The sequence below is a fragment of the Mobula hypostoma genome, chromosome 20, assembly GCF_963921235.1.
Source record: "Mobula hypostoma chromosome 20, sMobHyp1.1, whole genome shotgun sequence".
Taxonomy (NCBI): Eukaryota; Metazoa; Chordata; class Chondrichthyes; order Myliobatiformes; family Myliobatidae; genus Mobula; species Mobula hypostoma.
Window position 1 is genome coordinate 23,881,236 of NC_086116.1, and position 20,523 is coordinate 23,901,758.

A 20,523-nucleotide genomic window follows, 5' to 3' on the forward strand; every position below is an offset into this window, starting at 1 on the left:
ATGTTATTGGAGAGGACTTGAAAAGGGGGGTTATTTGAGAGGACCTGGAAAGACCAGAAAGGAAGAGAATGTGATAGAGTGAAAGGTTACCTGAAGCTGAAGCACTTAATGTTCATACTTTCATGTGTATTGCCTTGCCTTAGCAATGGAAGAAGCCACGGACATACAGGTTGGTATGGGAGTAGAAAGAAGAATTAAAATGGCTGGCAACTGGGAGCTCCGTATTAGCATTACAGACACAGTGCAGACACTGGGCAAGGCCTGGCTTGGGCTTGATTTTAAAAACCATCATGCATGCAATGAATTCTTACCAAGCACAACACAATTCCCAATGTACTAATTTGTATATAATATGGGTGAACTCCGAGGTACTTTTTATCATTACAGTAGTGACCCCAGCAGAACTCATATTTGAACCATAAAATCTGAGATTTAATCACTAAGGTCAACAGGTACTGCCTCACTCATGAACTCCCTTTAGAACTTGCACAGTGTATTGAGAAACAAAGTCATACATGACCTCAAATAAATTAATAATTTAATGCAAGATCCATAGTGTTTATAAACCAGAAATACAGAAACATTCACACTTGGATTAAAAAAAAATAACTTTGAATTTTGAACTTTGAATATCAGAAACAGGAGTAAGCCAATCTGCTCCTCAATTCTGCTCAGCTATTCAATATGATCACAGCTGAAGCAATTTTGTCTCAACACAGATTTCCAAGTTCTTCTTCCATGTCCATTAACTCCTTTCTTATTCAAGTATGTCAAATTCCTGCCTGAATACATTCAGTGACCCCCATCTCTACAGCTCTCTGGAGAATGACTATTAAAAGCAAAGCAAACTCTGCAGAATGTCAGTAACCTGAAATATGAAAGGAAGCACTAGCAATAATTTTCATCAGTGGGGAGAAAAATAAGTTAATTAGATAATCTCTCAAATTTAATGGAATGGTTTTCTTTTGAGAAGCTGTGAAGGCTATGCTACTTATTACTTGTTGTTTGAGAACATGACCAATAAATCATATCAATTAAATAGAGTATTTTCCACAAAGAGTGAGGAGAGAGATTCCCTCCTAATTTGAAACGTTACTATTGAAGCATCCAATTTTCCCATAGCTTTCCGAAGTCAGCAAATAAAAGTAAAGAGCTGCTTTGGATTATATTACTTGGGATAATATCAAAAATGTCATTACTCAAGAACAACAGTCACTGTTTTGAAATAAATGCTGTTGTCAGTCAAGGGACCAACTACAGAATTTATTCAGATCTAAAATGTAAACAAAGCCGGTGCAATAGTGATTCTATACACTTCACCTACGAGTCCAATACAGGTAGATACCTCAATATAAAGTATAAATACATTTATTATTGTCACATGTACTGAAGTACAGTGAAAAACTGTTCTTACATACTATTCACACAAATCAATTCATTGCAACAGTACATTGAAATATAACAAGGGGAAAAAAATAACAAAAATCAGAATAAAATGTTACAGTTCTGGTGTTACTGTGCAGGGAAACAATAAGGCACAAAGGTATAACAAGGTAGATTGAGGGGTCAAGAGACTATCTTATCACACTGTGGAAAAAAATCCAATTGAGTCACTGAAATACAATTGTATCTGTCTATTCAAGAAATATGAAATACTGCACAGTTCAAAGAAAAGCTGGTTGTTCTCCAAATATCTTGGCCAACATTCTTTAGTAACAAAGTTGGCTGGCAAGATATTTGATTTCTGTTGATAGGTAAAATGTCAGCATACAATGACATTAATCTTTTCTTCATGATAACTATTTTGTGATGATATTATAATGATGCAAAAAAAATACCATATTACAAGTATATTTACTAATTAAAACTTCCCACAATCCCATTTGCTTTGATTTTTAATCTAGATTTCACCTAAGATTATTTTGATGTAATTCATAAGAAATAGGAGGCAGGGTGGGGAAAGACTGCTATAGACATAATGCAGTTCAACCAGATTCGCAATACTTATCAAATAAATAAATTGGACTTTGCAATCAGCAAAAAATGTTAATCTGGTCCTTCACCTGTCTGATCAGTTCTTATGAGAGTTAAGATATGCACTTCTCTCTCTTTACTGGCATATAGTTGTTGTTTAAAATATATATATCATCAGGAGGCAACATTTGGGAGTCAAGAGAATAAATTTTCTCTTCATTCTTATGTGACTAAAATCATAATTTATAGACACAATAAAACACATGTGATAAGAATTTGTGAAATTCCAAGTATCAGTTACATAGGATTAGTTCATTTTGAGGAATAATGGCACAAAATTAAGGTTTGTAGTCTATAATAGACTGGAAAGCTTCTTCCACTGACTATCACTCTCTACTCCTGATCCATAATTTGTAATTTTATTGCTTAATTGGTCATAAAAGCAGCAGCAAGCCATTTGGCTGCCGTATCTGATCTATTAAGCAACATCACATTCTCGCACTGACCCCAAATCTCTGGATTCTTTCAATATCCAAAATTCTATTGATAAATCTTTTGTGTACTTGGCCATTGAGCCAACATGGCCCTCTTGTGTGGAAGATTCCCAAAATACACTATCCTCTGAGTGAAGAATTATTTTTCTCTCAACTTAGTTCCAAAGTGCCAACCTGATAAGTAGATTTTGCACATCACAGCCAGAAGAGAAATCAATTCCATAACTACCCTAAAAAGCAACCAAAGAATTTTGTGTTTTACTAAGGTGATGCAAGATTTATCTCTATTCTCCTAGAGTATTGGCCCAGCCTGCTTTATCTCTCCTCAGATGACAAATGCACCATCATATGATCACTCTGGTAAACCTACATTGCACTCTTTCCATTCCAACTAGGTCTCTTCTTGGGCTAGAAGCCAATCCTGTATACAATGCTCTAGACCACAGCAGGACCCAAAAAGCAATTTTTACCCAATCCTCTTGCAACATTCTTTGCCTTCCTAATTGCTTGAACTTTAGTAACTCATGAACAGGTTCTCCCTGTCCACCTTCCAAACTTGATAATTGGACATTTCATAAACAGCCTTGCTTTGGTGATCATCTACTTAGTCATTTTTGCGGTCTTTGCTAAGCGGGGGCATGATAAAATAAGTGTTGGGGGGGTGGTTTAAATATTATCTCATAGCCATCGTGCTGGAACGTTACAATATCTCTCTGCGGATGGAGAGCTGAAATGGCTAAATAGGGAATTGATATTTCTTATCTGTTTTACAGTTCACAACTTAGTGGAATTTCCATTTCAAAAACATCCACTGATGGAATCTGAGAGAAAAGGATAAAATTTAACTAATAATGTTCTGGAGCTATAGGTACTTTGCTCTGGTATTTAGATTGGTTATTCGGTTTTGTAAATTGCCCCTAGCTTTTGGGCAAGTGGTAGAATCTGGGGGAAGATGAGAATACAACATGGAATTAAAGTAGAATAAACATATCAAGTGCTGGTAGTCAAGGGTGGACTTGACAGGATAAAGAGATTGTATCATGTAGAATGATTTTCTAACTCCATTATCAACCATGTACAGATACACTATGTAGAAACTGCAATCAGTCATTGCTTTTAGATTAATATTTCATTCAAAACAAAACCTACTTACAAAAATGGCACAGCTAGTCATTTAAATAAAATAAAGATATCCGTTAGTCTTGTGAGACCATGGATCTGTGCCTGGAAAGTCTTCACTCTCCAGGGCGCAGGCCTGGGCAAGGTTGTATGGAAGACCGGCAGTTGCCCATGCTGCAAATCTCCCCTCTCCATGACACCAATGTTGTCCAATGGAAGGGCAAGGGCCAATACAGCTTGGCACCAGTGTCGTCGCAGAGCACTGTGTGGTTAAGTGCCTTGCCCAAGGACACAACACGCTGTCTCGGCTGGGGTTCAAACTCATGACCTTCAGGTCGCTAGTCAAATGCCTTAACCACATGGCCACGTGCCCACACTAGTTATTTGGAATAATGTTATTTTGCTACATCTGTCACAAATGCTTCCTCTGGGAAAAGGTAAAACCACCTCAAAAGAAAGTCAAAACTATCTTTGGCAAACAGCCATATTCTGATTTTAGCTGGACAAATACATATTGAGAAAGAGGATGTCTTTGGCCAATGCGCTTAAAAGTTTCAGTTCCAGAAAGGAGCACATATAGCCAAAAGCCTAACAGCTGAAAAATAAGGCTTGTCGATATGTAATACATTAATGTATCAATACTTTAAAATCTACACATTACTACTTCCAGATACAAATTTTAAAAATCTTACTTTCCCCACTTAATGCACAGAAACTGATATGTCTAACGAAAATGAATTAAGTTACTGCTCAAACTAGAACAATAAAGTCTCCATGAAATAGACTGCATTATGGTACAAAATACATCACGTCATACAGGAAAGAAACATCATAAGATTTATTCACTCACCCAGTTCATTGAGACTTTGTGCAGCTTTAGTAATCTCCCTGCTGCCTCCCTGCAGTTGGCCTTGCAATCGCTTACTCAGGTACAAAATACGGATTATTCTTCGAAGCAAATCACAAGCTGCCTAAGTGAAATTTTAAAATATTAATTTACTTGGAAGCAAGAGTCATTAACCATGCCGATTCTGTATTAATTAAGCTAGAAGGATTTAATATTTAAATGCTTAAATGATCTCATGTTAGTAATTATAGTTTAATTTAAATAATAAACAATTTTAAATATGTTAGTCATGCTTAATTCCAAAAAGCAATATGCAAAACTGAAGAATTTTTAAGGGAAAATATTTAAAATAAGAGCACTGTTAGTCCGCTACAACACTTAATTATAAATTTCATGTAGGAAAACGTTTTTTTAAATTCATTACTGTCTCCACATCAGTAATTAACACTTTTTAAAATCCTACCATGTACATTTAAGAGTGTAAACATATGAAAATGCTAAAGATACAACTTAAATTCATTGCATTGACAGTGAAGATAATACAAGGCATGTCCTAGCTGACAACTAAAGCAGGCATACCTCAAGCTTAACCCACTGTTCTACTCTCTCTACACGCAAGTCTGAGTGGCAAGGCATCACTCAAATGCTAGCTATATATTTGCTGATGACAGCACCACAGTTGCTGGCAGAATCACAGATAGCAATGAAAGCATATAGGAACGAGACAGAGATCAGCAAATTGAGTGATGTGATGACAACCTTACACTCACACAGTTGTGCCATGAGGAACATTCTGACTGGTTGCATCACCACCTAGTATGAAGGCTCCAAAGCACAGGTTCACAAGGGGCTGCAGTAGACTTGGCCAGCTCTGTCAGAAGCACAAAGCTCTCCACCATTGAGAGCATCTTTAAAAGGTGGTTCTTCTAGAAGGCAGCATTCATTATTTAGGACCCTCACCATCTGTGAACTGTCCTCTTCTCATTACCACCATCAAGGAGGATATAGGAGCCTTAAGAACCACACTCAATGTTTTTGAAATCTCTGTCATCAAATTTCTGAACTGTCCACGAAGACGTGAACACTATCTCACTATTCCTTGTTGCACTATTTATCTATTTTAACATAATTTTATTAATTTAGTAATTTTAATGTCTTGCACTGGACTATGTGCCAAAATAACAAATTTCATGATATATGCCAGTGATAATCAACCTGATGCTCAGAACTTGCTTTCCACTGGTCACAGCGAGTCAGATTGCTCTACTTTACAATCACGATTGATCCAATTTCTATTTGCATCTATCACAAGCACAAGGTGACATCTTTGATTTTGTATATTAACTTTCACTGAAGTCAGAAATAGAACAATCTGCCTTTCAATGTTGTTATTTATGTTAATCTCTTTTTTTTCCATATTTCTCCTCACATTCTCATCAACTCTTTTAGAGATTCTGCCATTCACCTACATGCTGGAAGTAAATTACAGTGGCCAGTTAAGCAATCAATCCCCACACCTATGGGACCTGAGAGGAAAATCGAACCGTCCAGAAGAAACCCAATCGATCACGGAGAGAACATACAAACCCTACTCAAACAGGATTGACCCTGGGTCTCTGATGCTGAGGCCTAATACTGCTCACAATACTCCTAATGTGGTCTTATAAAGCCACAGCACTACATCTTCATGATTTTATATTCAAATCCTCTCAAAATGTATGCTAACACTTCACTTGCCTTCCTTACTACTGACTTAACCTACAAGTAAATTTTTAGGAAAACCTCCACTTTTACACCTTTAGAAGCTTACACCCTTGTCTAAAAGGGAGGAACAGGGCTTGTTCTGCTGAGCATGCGGAGCGTGCTATGTTAGTACTGGAATATGTAGCAAGACTTGCAGCTGCCCCCAGCACATCCTCTGTGTGTTGGCTGTTTATGCAGACCACACACTTCACTCAAACGTGAGGAAATCTGCAGATCTGGAAATTCAAGCAACACACACAATACTGGTGAACGCAGCAGGCCAGGCAGCATCTATAGGAAGAGGTACAGTCGACGTTTTGGGCCGAGACCCTTCATCAGGACTAACTGAAAGAAGAGATAGTAAGAGATTTGAAAGTGGGAGGGGGAGGGGGAGATCCGAAATGATAGAAGACAGGAGGGGGAGGGATGGAGCTAAGAGCTGGAAAGTTGATTGGCAAAAGGGATACAAGGCTCGAGAAGGGAGAAGATCATGGGACGGGAGGCCTAGGGGGAAAGAAAGGGGGAGGGGAGCACCAGAGATCAATATAGTGAGAGGGACAGAGGGAAAAAGAGAGAGAAAGAAAGGGGAAAAAAAAGTAAAAATAATAAATAAATAAATAAGGGATGGGGTAAGAAGGGGAGGAGGGGCATTAACGGAAGTTAGAGAAGTCGATGTTCATGCCATCAGGTTGGAGGCTACCCAGATGGAATATAAGGTGTTGTTCCTCCAACCTGAGCATGGCTTCATCTTTACAGTAGAGGAGGCCATGGATGGACATATCAGAATGGGAACGGCACGTGGAATTAAAATGTGTGGCCGCTGGGAGATCCTGCTTTCTCTGACGGACAGAGCGCAGGTGTTCAGTGAAACGGTCTCCCAGTCTGCGTCGGGTCTTGCCAATATATAGAAGGCCACATCGGAAGCACCGGACGCAGTATATCATACCAGCTGACTCACAGATGAAGTGTCGCCTCACCTGGAAGGACTGTCTGGGGCCCTGAATGGTGGTGAGGGAAGAAGTGTAAGGGCATGTGTAGCACTTGTTCCGCTTACAAGGATAAGTGCCAGAAGGGAGATTGGTGGGAAGGGATGGGGGGGGGGATGAATGGACAAGGGAGTCGTGTAGGGAGTGATCCCTACAGAAAGCAGAAATGGTGGGGGGGGGAGGGAAAGATGTGCTTGGTGGTGGGATCCTGTTGGAGGTGGCAGAAGTTACAGAGAATTATACATTGGACCTGGAGGCTAGTGGGGTGGTAGGTGAGGACAAGGGGAACCCTATCCCTAGTGGGGTGGCGGGAGGATGGGGTGAGCAGATGTGCGTGAAATGGGAGAGATGCGTTTGAGAGCAGAGTTGATGGTGGAGGAAAGGAAGCCCCTTTCTTTAAAAAAGGAAGACATCTCCTTCGTCCTGGAATGAAAAGCCACAATCAGTACCCCATTCCTGCCTTCCCCCCATATTCCTTGACTCCACTATCATTAACAGCTCTATCTAACTCTTTCTTGAAAGCATCTAGAGAATTGGCCTCCACTGCCTTCTGAGGCAGAGCATTCCTCAGATCCACAACTCTCTGGGTGAAAAAGTTTTTCCTCAACTCCGTTCTAAATGGCCTACCCCTTATTCTCAAATTGTGGCCTCTTGTTCTGAAGACAAATAAAGAAAATAATCCTGAAATATTTATGGTAACAGAAATACAAATTCAAATACAAGGACAGTAGACGGGAAATGGAGATTCAACCTAAATTGGAAAATGACTCATTAATCCAGAATCAACAGAATGAAAGAGAATATCACAAAAAGTCAGTAGGGGGCAGCATACTACAAGGATTAGTATGCCTGAAGAGGGCAATAACTTTCAAGATTACTTAATGCCATTTCCTATACACAAGAGTAAAGAGAATCAAATTAATTGTTACTCTAGATCCAATGCTACACAAAAGATAAAGAACACAATAATAATTTTTAAAATGCAATAAATATAAATACATAAGATAGTTTCTATACATAGATTGAATGTATGTCCATAAGTGATGCTAGGCTGTACATAAGGTGACGGACGGAAAGTAATAAAGTAGTGGTGGAGTTATTGGATGGAGGTATTGATCAGCCTTACTGCTTGGGAAAAGTACCTGTTTTTGTGTCTGGTGGTCTGGCGTTGACGCTACATAGCCTCCTCCCTGATAAGGTGTGGGATAAACAGTCCATGAGCAGGGTGTGTGGGATCCTTTATGTTAATGGCCCTTTACTGGCACCTTTCTGTGTATATGCTCTTGATGGCAGATAGGCTGGTGCCAGTAATGCACTGGGCAGTTTTGACTACCTGTTATAGAGCCTTCCTGTCCATCACAAAGCAGTTGCCATACCAAGCAACGATGCAGCTTGTTAGGATGTAACTCTGCATCTGTGAATTGACATGAGTATGGACGTGCAATGTCCAACTCTCTTCCGCCTCCTCAGCAAGTAGAGGCGTTGATGAGCTTTCATAACTGTGTAGGATGTGCTTTGAGATGATGAGAGCTGGTGTGCAATGTGTACTCCCAGGAGTTCAAAACTATTTGCAGTTTCTACTACTGTGCAACCCTTGTAAAGGAGGGTGTGAGTGGTGCGAGTTCTCCTGAAGTTGATAGCCATCTCCGTTGTCTTGTTAACATTAAGGAAGAGGTTATTTGCCTGGCACCAAGCCTCAAGCTCATCCACCTCCTCTCTGTAAGTCATCTCATTGTTGTTGCTGGTGAGCCCCAAAATAGTTGTGTCGTTTAAAAAAAAGGCTTTGTGTTCCTATGTGGTCCAAATGACTTTATTCACCAGTTAACTGACCACAATGAAAGAATGCATGAAAAAAAAATTCTGATCAATTGCAAACACCACAACCTTGCAAGGTACTTTAATAAATTGAAAGCGACTTTTGAATATAACTGCAAGTATTGCAGTGCTTCTGTTCACTGGTAATATTTGAGTGCCAGTGGACACATCTGAATTCCAAACATTTTAGTAATTTTTCAATTTCAAGCAGAATCACAACCGACTAAATAGCTACAAATAAAAATTCATCAGTAAAATAAATGTCAATCACTACATCACACCAAAGGACATATCAGCCTACAGAAATGTGTGGGTTTATGAATATTCCTAAAACTGAAGACAACTATAAATAAAATGAGCTTGTGCTTCTGCAAGAAAAACAATTATTTAAAGAAAAACAACTACTCTTTGCAAGTTGACTTTTGAGCTGTAAGATTTTGGTAACTCGATTCATTTCAGAACTTCAAAGTTGCTGGTGAACACAGCAGGCCAGGCAGCATCTCTTGGAAGGGGTACAGTCGATGTTTCAGGCCGAGACCCTTTGTCAGGACTAACTGAATTTCCAGCATCTGCAGAATTCCTCGTGTTTTCATTTCAGAACTTAATTTTTTTGAGTTTTCATGAGACATGTACATATTATGAGCAAAAGGAACCAATGAAGGAAAGAACCATGAGAAACTATGTTTCCATATTGATTAAGTTGGGTTTAAAATGTCTGCCTATTGTTTGCACCAGTTCCTGGTTAAACCAACAGTTTAAATTCTTTAAGATAATTAGAAATTAGAAATACCCGCATCCAACATACGCCTCCAAAATATATGTCGTCACTGATGGCAAGATCTAAACAATATTATATTCTTATGGGTATGTGGGTTCTTCCACATTGCGTGAGGAATAATCTCTATTGGAATCGCAATATCTTTGGCAGGTTTCCTACTTTCAAGGTCAGAACAGTAGAAATTGCATGACATATTTTGAACATTTTGTTTTGAAAATAACCCTACCAAAAGGCTAGAAAGAAACATTACCTCGAAGGATCCTCAATATACAAAAAATTACTTCTCTCAGGTTAGGCAAATTAAAGTTGCTTCTGAAGAAAGAGGGAAAATTTAGTGAGTAAGCAGACATCAAAACAGAGCTTGATGGAAGATTTTTTTTTCAGAAAAAGGACTGAGTGTTATGATGATACACCCAGGGAAAATAATGTCTATTTTTGGGCATTGAAAGTGGACACTAGCGGGAAGAGTAGCGGCAGTAAATCAGAGGACACAGGATCAGTTCGCCCTGAAGTAGCAGCATTCTATAGGATGTATGAGATGATCGTGGCTGACAAGGGAAGTCAAAGACAGCAGAAAAGGAAATGAGGGGGCACACAATATAGCAAAAAATAGTGCAAAGCTAGAGGATAGGGAAGCTTTTAAAAACAAACAGAAGGCAATTAAAAAGCAATAAGGAGCAATAAGATCAAATATGAAAGTAAACAAGCCAACAATATAAATGATAATGCCAGAAGTTTTTTTTCAGATATCTAAGGAACAAAAGGCAGGTAAGAGTGGACATAGGACCACTGGAAAATAACACTTTAATGGGGAACAAAGAAATGGCGGATGAACCTAATAAGTATTTTGCTTAAATCTTCAGCCAGAAATTTGATAATGTCAGGGAGCACGAGTGAATGTAGTCCCTATTACTTAGAAGTGCTTGGGAAGCAGAAAGGTCTGAAAGTAGGTAAGTCACTTGGACCTAACAGACTACACCCTAAGGTGTGAAAGAGATAGCTGAAGAAATTGGGGAAGTATTATATTAATATTTCAAGAATCACTAGATTCTGGACTGGTTCTGGAGGACTAGAAAATTGGAAATGTCACTCCACTCTTTAAGTAGGGAGGCACAGTAAATTATAGACCAGTTAAGGCTGATTTATACTTCTGCGTCAAATCAATGCCATACGTATGGCGTAGCCGCAAACCCTACACAGAGCCTACGCGAATCCCTACTCCGTAGCCTGACGCGCACCTCTCCGAAAATGTAACTATGCGTCGCGGCGACGCAGACAACAACTGTGATTGGTCCACTTGGTAGCATCTCATTTCCTCCTACGCATTTCCAGTTGCATATTCTTCCCCGCCATTTCAGAATTGAGAGAGAAGAACGTAAATTTGGAAAATGGACCAAACTGAGGAGAGGTTAACGGAGGAAGTCCGAAAATGTGTACATTTGTACGACTCCTCATCACCATATCACAAAGACTGCCAAATGGCATCAAATTCATGGAATGAAATTTCCAAAAACATGGGTCTGGACATCATGGAATGCACAAAGAGATGGAAAAACTTGAGGGACAAGTACATGCTCGCCCGGAAAAAACTCTCCAAGAGGAGTGGGGACCCAGTTGGAAAAAATTACCGGCGTTTTATTTGCCTCTTTCTTGGCTGGCACCATATATTAAGCACCAGGAAAGAGTCAAATTATGACGACGACAAGGTAAATATAACATGCTCTTTGTATCATAAACCTTTCTGTTGTTGTGTTTAGGTTAGCTAGCAAGCGAGCAGTACTGTCTAGTTGTAAACACGGTATATTCATTTGCGCAAAGATAATTCTTCAGTGAAAGAGAAATGTAATATGTAATAGGCTTTAATTGTATCTGGCTTGCTCATAAAGCAAACACAATAACCAGTATTCTGCCAATGTAGGCATATGCCTTTTTCTCGTTTTCATAGCTCTGCCAATCCGTGTACAGACACTGAATGTATATATTACCTGTATGTATGATAACAAAGACTAACTTAAACTATTTGCAATTTCTTTCATAATCACAGGATGGAAATGATTCAGCCTCAGGGTTGTCCACCTCCTCAGTTGCTGAGGAAAACCAACCACCAGACATTCCATCTTCAAGTACAGAATCATCATCAAGTAGTGAGGCAGCTCCTACGCCCCCCGCGCCAGCTCCTCCGCCCCCCGCGCCAGCTCCTCTGACCCCCAGTCCAAGGAAAGCACAGAGGAAGAAGAGGAAAGGACATGATGACTGGTTTCAGCAGCAGTTCACCCAGTTGGATGAACATCGGGTGAGACTGCAACAAAGACTGCTGAACGAAAATGATGAGGTCTCCAGGTTTGTGCAAGCACTGCTGACATGCTGCGGAGGCTGCCGGAGGAGCACAGAGCACAGACAACGTTCGATGTCTACAAAATGGTATTTGAGAGGCAGCAGCAGAAACAATAAACAATTGCATTATCTATTATGTTGTCTTTTTTCATGTAACACTTTGCACCTTGTATAATGTTGTGCACGGTACTGCAAATAAATAACAACTTGACTTCATAACAGGTCTTTTTTTTATTCCAACAGCTACATGTTATTTATAGATTCATTTATTTTATGTCCTTACAATTTACTGATTAAGTTGGCCACGACACACTATTTTGTTCGGCCATGGCAAAAATCCATCTGGTGATTGAAAGAAGGCTATCAGGTCGTTCTGTACACCAAGGGCAGCTCTGGTGAAGCAGCGCCTTGAAAGGTAATGAGGATCTAGAGGTTCCAAAAGATTCGTGTCCCCTGCCACCACTCTTCGCCACTCGCCTGGCTGAGGTGACCCTGTAGCGTCTTAGTCTGCAAAATTAGCAGGGGTGTATCTGCTCACAGGAGTGTTGGCTTCACCAGGTTAGGTGAGGAGGTTGAGTCGAACGATATAAGCTTTGACAATGTTCACTGCTTTGTCAGGCAGAAATTCTAGTCGGCGACCAAGGATTCTCCACCTTGCCACCAAAGTGCCAAATGTGTTCTCGATCACCCGCCTGGCTCTGGAGTGACGGTAGTTATACATCTGCTTTTCCATGGTCATATTCATCCCTATTTAGCAAAACATAAAAGATAAAACTCAGAGTATTAATAAATAGAAAATTATTATGTGCCAATGTAGCTGTGATCACTACAAACATTTAGGGGAAAATATATATATTAAATCACACAAAGCAAGCAGGATTACTTAAAATTAAATGAAATTAATTTTCATGGAATTTAATGTCTCTGACATACCTGGAAAGGGTCGCATGAGATTGTTGTGTAGGGAGAACGCAGCATCACCAACGATTACATGCGGGATTCTGACTCCTGTTCCTGGAAGATTGACTGGTGGGGGCAGGTTCAGTTTGTGTTCAAGCAGCATAGAACCAAATCTGCTCTCCTTGAAGATGCCCCCGTCACTTTCCCGTCCGTATCCCCCTACATCCACCATGGTAAACCGATATCTGGCATCACAGACAGCCATCAGGACAATGGAGTGTGCGCCCTTGTAGTTGTAGTCATCGCTCCTGGCATGTGGCGGTGCCTTGATGTTCACATGTTTTCTGTCTATACTGCCGACACAGTTCCGAAAGTTCCACAGTCGCCAAAAATCAGCTGCAATAGCTTTCCATTGGGCAACTAAAGGGCAGGGAAGGAACTCTGGCTGCAATGCTTTCCATAAAGCTGTACAGACCTCCGAAATTATGGAGGACACTGTGCTTGACACCATTTGTAGCTAGCTGCTACAGCCTGTTGACTTGCACTTAAAGCTAGAACTCGAAGGGTGATCGCCAGTTTCTGAGTAATGTCTATAGGTATACTGTGCGTAAACTGATGCGAAATAAATGGTTGGAGACGATGAACCAAATCATCAAATATACCTACTGATATCCGAAAATATTTAAAATGCATTTCCTCATCCATGTCTCTCAGTGAATGGACGAGCACAGCAAATTCACCCTCCTTCTGTCTCAATCCGTTCAATGGTCATACACACCATTTCTTCCGACGCCTTCTCTCTTTTCTGCATTGCTGTAATTTCAATAAAAGTAATTCTTGTTTGACATTTATAAGCTTCAACTCCAACACGATGCGCTCAGTTTCCATCACCATTTTGTTTCAACACGAAGAAACTCAACGCAGTGGCATAGAAACCCCACCGCCAACTAGCGGTTTGGTGGTGAATTGCAGAGTGACGCAGACACACCAACGCACAAGTATAAATGCTCACAACACACGTAGGCCACTTGCGTAGGTTACGGCGTCGATTAACACAGAAGTATAAATCAGCCTTTAGCTCGACTTCAGTGGTTGGCAAGTTGACATATTCCATTATTTAGGATGAGGTTTCAGGGTACATAGAAGCACATAATAAAATAGGTCAAAGCCAGCATGGTTTCCTTAAAGAAAATATCTGCCTGACAAATCAGTTGGAATTCTTTGAGGAAATATGGTTACTACAGACAACGGAGAGGGAGTAATGTTGTTTACTTGGATTTTCAGAGGCCTTTGATAAAGCCCAGCATGAGGATGCTGAACAAGAGCTTATAGTATTACAGGAAGGATTCTAGCAAGGGCAGAAGATTAGCTGACTGGCAAAAGGCAAAAAGATGGGAATAAAGGAGTCCTTTTCTGGTTAGCTGCTGATGACTACTGGTGTTTTAGAGGAGTCGGTGTTGGGTCTGGTACTTTACACATTGTATGTTAATAGTCAAATGACAGAATTACAAACAAAAGAAAATCTGCATAAGCTGGAAATCCAAACAACATTACAAAATTCTGGAGGAACTCAGCAGGCCAGGCAGCATCTATGGAAAAGAATATATGTTGACGATTTGGGCCAAGACCCTTCATAAGGACTGAAGGAAAAAAAGAGGAGTCAGAGTTAGTAGGTAGGGGGAGGGGAAGAAGAAGCACAAGGTGATAGGACAAACCGGGAGGAGGAGGGATGAAGTAAAGAGCTGGGAAGTTGATTGGTGAAAGAGATACAGGGCTGAGAAGGAGGAATTTAATAGGAGAGGACAGAAGGCCATGGAAAGAAAAGGGGAGAGGAGCACTAGAGGGAGGTGATGGGCAGGTCAGGAGATAAGATGCAACAGCTTTCATTCCAAATCGTACTGCCTTGGCTTGTGCATTACATAGACAGCTACAACACAATATCCATAGCTGACCACGACCAATAGATGACGTCACTTGATGGGCCAAATGGCCTAATTCTGCTCATGTGTCTAATGTCCCATTGTAGGGGAACCACTGAGTAAAATATTATGTTTTATTTTAGAGATACAGCACAGTAACAGGCCCTTCTGGACCAACAAGCCCATGCCACCCAGTTATACCCATGCGACCAACTAACCCATTAACTCGAACGTCATTGTAAGGTGGGAGAATACCGGAGCACCAGGAGAAATACACACAGTCACGGTGAAGAACATATAGACCCCTTACAAACAGCAGCAGACTTGCACATGGGTCGCTGGCACTGTATTACGTTACACTAGCAACTGTGCTATCGTGCCGTCTCCAACCCCATCCCCCACCACCTTCACCTCTTCTGGATAACAAAGTGCATTATATACATGTTATGTCTGAAGTATTACAAATAATTATAATGTCTGCTTTAATAACTGAGAAAGGACTATTAACCAGAGCACCAGAACTCCTTGCTTTCTTCAAAAGGAATTATTTGCTTTCACCTGAACACACAATAGATAGAACCACTGTTGAACATTTCATTCAAAATAGAGAGCTTCTTCATCTAGTCCAACAATACTAGGCACTTGAAAAGTCCTCAGTAGTACAATGCAATCTCGGCTATCTTGCATACTTTTAGACGCTCAATTAATGAGAGAGAGCTTCCACTCAGAAAACTAGCACAGCTGAACAAATGCTGAAGATGCCTTTGTGAAACAACCTTCTGCAAGCAACTATAATAATGAAGTACAGTAAGGTAGGGATGTTTGATCAGCTGAATTAGATGAAAGCAATATGAACACTAAAATAGTTACAAGTTGTAGTCATTCCTCCAGATGGGCATAAAAGGGATATCTGTCAATAGGACAATAAAGTAGAGTTCAATTCAAACCCAATTTTCTTCACATGCTTCGTCACTGATTTTCCACTCCACCGTAGGAGTTCAGGTCCATTACAATTTAGCAGATACAGAAGCAGTCATACTCACAAAAAATTAGGTCCGAAAAAAAACAGGTTAAGTTGCTTAGCAGCAGTCTCAAACAAGGTAGAAAACTTTATCATTGAATGGCAATAACTTTCTTCCAGAAACATCCATCACTCAGTTGGAATCATACTGAACAAATCAATATAATACTTCAATTACTGGAAATGACAAACTAATCCATTCAAAACCCTGACAGCATTCCACTGCTGAAAATGCGATATCAATTTCTGAAACTTCGAATCTGAATGGGTACAATTTTCCCTCCTCTTCAAGCAACTTCTGATGACCTCTCTGGTGTTTTACACTAGGGGTCCCCAACCTTTTTTGCACTGCGGACCGGTTTAATATTGACAATATTCTTGCAGACCGGCCGACCCCGGGGGTGGGGAGGGGGGGTGGTTAGGGTTGTCAACAGACAAGAGTAGCAGTCAAATATGTTGTGTTTACCCCGAGAAAGACTACAATGACCATGAAGCCTTGCGCGGGCACCAGTGTGCATGAGTGTACGTGCCGATTTCTTTCGCTACAAATCGTTTTTGGCAATTCTGTTCGGGTGGGGGGGGGGAGTGTTAATCACGAACGGAATATAGGTGATAAGTGGCTAATACACTCAATTTCGTTTCTAAAAGGGTTTATCAAACGAATTTAATATTAAACACACAGCGCATATTTTCCTTGCATGAATATAGCGATAAGTCAATTATCGGGGAGGACAGGGGAGCTTGAAGTAAGTGCTGAACGAACTTCCAGTAGAAGTGGCAGAAGCAGGTTCGATATTATCAATTAAAGAAAAATTAGACAGCTATATGGACAGGAAAGGAGGGTTATGGGCTGAGTGCAGGTCGGTGGGACTAGGTGAGAGTAGCGTTCCGCACTGACTAGAAGGGCAGAGATGGCTTGTTTCCGTGCTGTAATTGTTATATGGTTATATAAGTCACTTATAGGTCAATAGCATCATAACATTTCAAGTAACATTTGGATATTAAACACACAGCACATATTTTACCCGTATGAACGTATAAAATCATTGCAACACACCAATATCGCTGGGCTGAATCAGTGGGAGCCCTGGGCTTGTTTTCCTGCAACAAGACAGGGCCATCGAGGGGTGATGGGAGACAGCGATACTCGAAGGGGGTTCCTTATGTCCAGTCTATTCCGCAATTTAGTTTTCGTTGCATTCATTGCAGAAAACTCCGCTTCGCAGAAAAATGTTGGAAATGGAAGCAACGTTTTCAGTGCTTTCGTGGCTACCTCAGGATATTTAGCCTTGACTTAGATCCAGAATGCCGGCAGAGATGTTAAGTCAAACATACTTTTCAGCCCGCCATTATTTACAAACTTGAGGAGTTGATCTCCTTCCTGTGCTGACACGGATGACGCGCGGGTAATGACCTCGCGTGCGTAATGGCTCAACAGTGGGCGTGACAGGGAATGAGGAAAAGCGCAACTGACTCATATTGTCAAATCATATCGTTTCCTCGCGGCCCGGTAGCACATGCTTTGCGGCCCGGTACCGGTCCGCGGCCCGGTGGTTGGGGACCACTGTTTTACACAAATAAACTGAAACAAGGTAATTTCTCTGTTGAGACTTTTTAAAATGCCTTTTCATGGATTGCCACAAATATTGTTTCAACCTGGCTGCTCAGAGCCAACAGAAAATAGCTCAGCCAACTGTTTTCCAGTACACGTCACTTATGTACTATGAATAAGGTTATGAATTCAAAGGGGAGGAAGAATCAACTTTATATCTACCATTCATTGACATCAGCCAGCAGCTGTGTATGAACAGAAGCTCCACTGCATAACCCTGTTCAATATTTAGGTTCAGATTTATCACATGTACATTAAAAATATAATGAAAAGCATAGTTTTTGGGTTAGGGGTGCATGTGTATTATTTATCATGTATTGCATTATACTGCTGCTGCAAGGTTAACAGATTTCACGATATATGTCAGTGATATTAAAGCTGATATTGATGTAAAACTTAGTGGTGATAAAAATGGCCAAATTTCCTTTTTGAAAATTTAGTTGGAAATGTTTACTATTCTGATAGCATGCACCAATCTGTCATCGAGTGTGTATATATAAATAACACACACACACACACACACACACACACACAAACTCCTATTTATTTTAAAATTTATCCCAAAATTCTATTACCTTGATTATTTTACTATAATGTGCAAAACTGGCCAATTTCCATCAAGCATCATATAAAATGACGGTCAACAAAGAAAAAGCCCCCAAGCCCTGGGGTATCTCGTTCAATACTTATTTCCTAACCTTCACCCAATCTTGTCACCCATTTGTCATGACTTACACAGTTTTTGAGTAAAACTAATACAACTCAAAAGTTAGTGCATGAATGACAGAAAATCTAAAATTTCATAGAGTTTATGATCAAAGGTAACTAATCATCTCTTACATAAATTTGTATTTTAGCAATATACCTGCAATCTGGTCAACTGTGCAGTCCGAGCAACAATCTTGTTGTAAGGATCAACAATTTTTCCTCTGATCCTGTTCAAACGAAACAAAATTGGCAAGTAACCAAGTGAGTGAATGAATTGTTGAAATAAAGTTCTGTGCAAAACAGAGTAGTATTACAAGGCTTTTGTTTCAAATTCTACTGTGACAATACGAAAACTAATATACAACGATGGGCACAGAATTCCAGATTAATGAGAATGAGCATTTATAAGCCAGCTGACTTTAATAAAACGGATTCAATACAAACAACTGTCTTTTATTAAAACCATCAAATTGCTTAAAAAACACCACAGAAATTTCCATAATCTGCCAAAATATAACTTCAGTGCATGATAAGATGTGGTCATAAGCTGCAGAAACAAAGTAAAATTCCTTAAGCATTTATTCCAACTCTTACATACCCCAGCCAAGCAAAAAAATTCTCAGATGTAAACTTAGTTGTAACTGCAACTTGTTTAAGTGTTCAGACTTCTACCTCTCTTTGAGCAAAGTGCTTCCCATTTTCTGTACTCAGAAGTTCTCATCCTAGTTTTCTCATTAAACTATTTGCTTCCCATCTACCGTACAACTTATTTTCAAAATCCCAAGATGTGTGCAAGATACCAAAAGACAGATTCATTCATTTTCTCTACACACCATCTACCCAAAGAATCATATTCCTCAAAGAGAGTAAATGGTTTCCTAGCAAATTCCATGAACATTTTCCCCAAAGTAATTCAAAAATTCCTGATCTATAACCAGTATTTTGACTTGTAGAATTGCACCAGCCTATGATATATTTTAAAGAAAGTAAAATTAATGTTCCTTTTTCATCAGTTACTTCATATCATTTTAGTTTCACTGATTCTATTGTATTTCTTTGTTCTGCCGTAATATCCCGCAAGAAAATGAATGTAAGGGTCATATATGGTGACATATATGCACTTTGATAATAAATTTACTTTGATTTATTTAAGTTCCATTACTTCTAGGAACCAGTCACTTCAACTTGTGGTGTATTTAAACACATTATTGTTAATCTGTATTTTATTTATCTAACTTTGCTCACCTCCATCAAGTACATGATTGGACGTTAACAAACTATGTAAAATGTCCATATATATTTTGTGACGCCAAAATAGGCCAAACCCCATTTTTTTTTAACCAAAAATAAATGATGATGTGTGATACAACATAAATCATGCTAGGTAACAGAAACAGCATTATGCAAGTTATTTCTAAAACTATAATTTCACATATATAGTTCACTATAATATTATGCTTCCACTGTACCTGTCAACAGTGCACTGAAGAGCAGAAATCCGAGTCTGCATCATCTGAAGAACTCCTAAGAAGTATTAGAGTCAAATTATTAAAAAAAAGATATAAACCTATAAAACATTTACAAAGAAATAGGCAAGCCAAGCAAAATGTTGTCAATTTAAATCTTAAAATATTCTACTGACCCAGTATTCAGGGCATTCTAAAATTTAATATTTCCATTAATGACTAAAAAACTGTGCTTCCGAAGTTCACTTATAAATGACCTAGCTTTAAACTACAGTGTGGTTTGCCACAATGGATGAAATAGTTTCTTTATCTCTGGTCCATCAAAACCCTGTAATTTTAAAATAATCTAATTTTATCTTTTAACCTCAAATTTAAATTAATTTCACATTATCTTTAAGAACTTAACTCTTTAAAACATGGCATCATTGTAGTAAATCTGAACTGTATCTAACTGGTGACTGGCACCCAGTGCCCAAAATTGAAGGGCAGTCTGAATGTTTTGTAACCTAAGTTCTTTTTGCAAATGTTTTTACAGCCTTGCGATGAAGACATATTCCAATTAACCATTATGACAATGCATACACTTTTAACCTTCATCATATAAATGCCATCAATTAGCACCTGAACAACTTCAAATCTCTCATCATTAATAAATATTCTGATTTGTCCTTGTTCATGCAAATAGTCTACAGTCCCCATTGACTTAGTTGCAGGAAGCTCTAAACAAGTTCAGGAGTCAAATGTACAAATCATAAATCAATGAAAAGGGCAATTTGGTCCATCATGCTCATTCTGCCTGCAGCATCT

The 20,523-nt window shown here is 39.5% G+C and overlaps 1 protein-coding gene and 1 pseudogene across 2 annotated transcripts in view; one reads left to right on the forward strand and one right to left on the reverse strand.

Moving 5' to 3' along the window:
• Positions 1-20,523, reverse strand: part of cog5 (component of oligomeric golgi complex 5) — a 115,521-nt gene that overhangs the window by 76,875 nt on the left and 18,123 nt on the right. For both annotated transcript variants that reach the window (XM_063072545.1, XM_063072546.1), the window contains 3 exons: positions 19,720-19,774; positions 18,408-18,477; positions 4,438-4,558 (listed from right to left, as the gene is read on the reverse strand). In XM_063072545.1, the coding sequence (XP_062928615.1) occupies positions 4,438-4,558; positions 18,408-18,477; positions 19,720-19,774 (246 nt within the window). The remainder of the gene's footprint in view (positions 1-4,437; positions 4,559-18,407; positions 18,478-19,719; positions 19,775-20,523) is intronic.
• Positions 11,145-12,207, forward strand: LOC134359275 (transcription factor Adf-1-like; annotated as a pseudogene).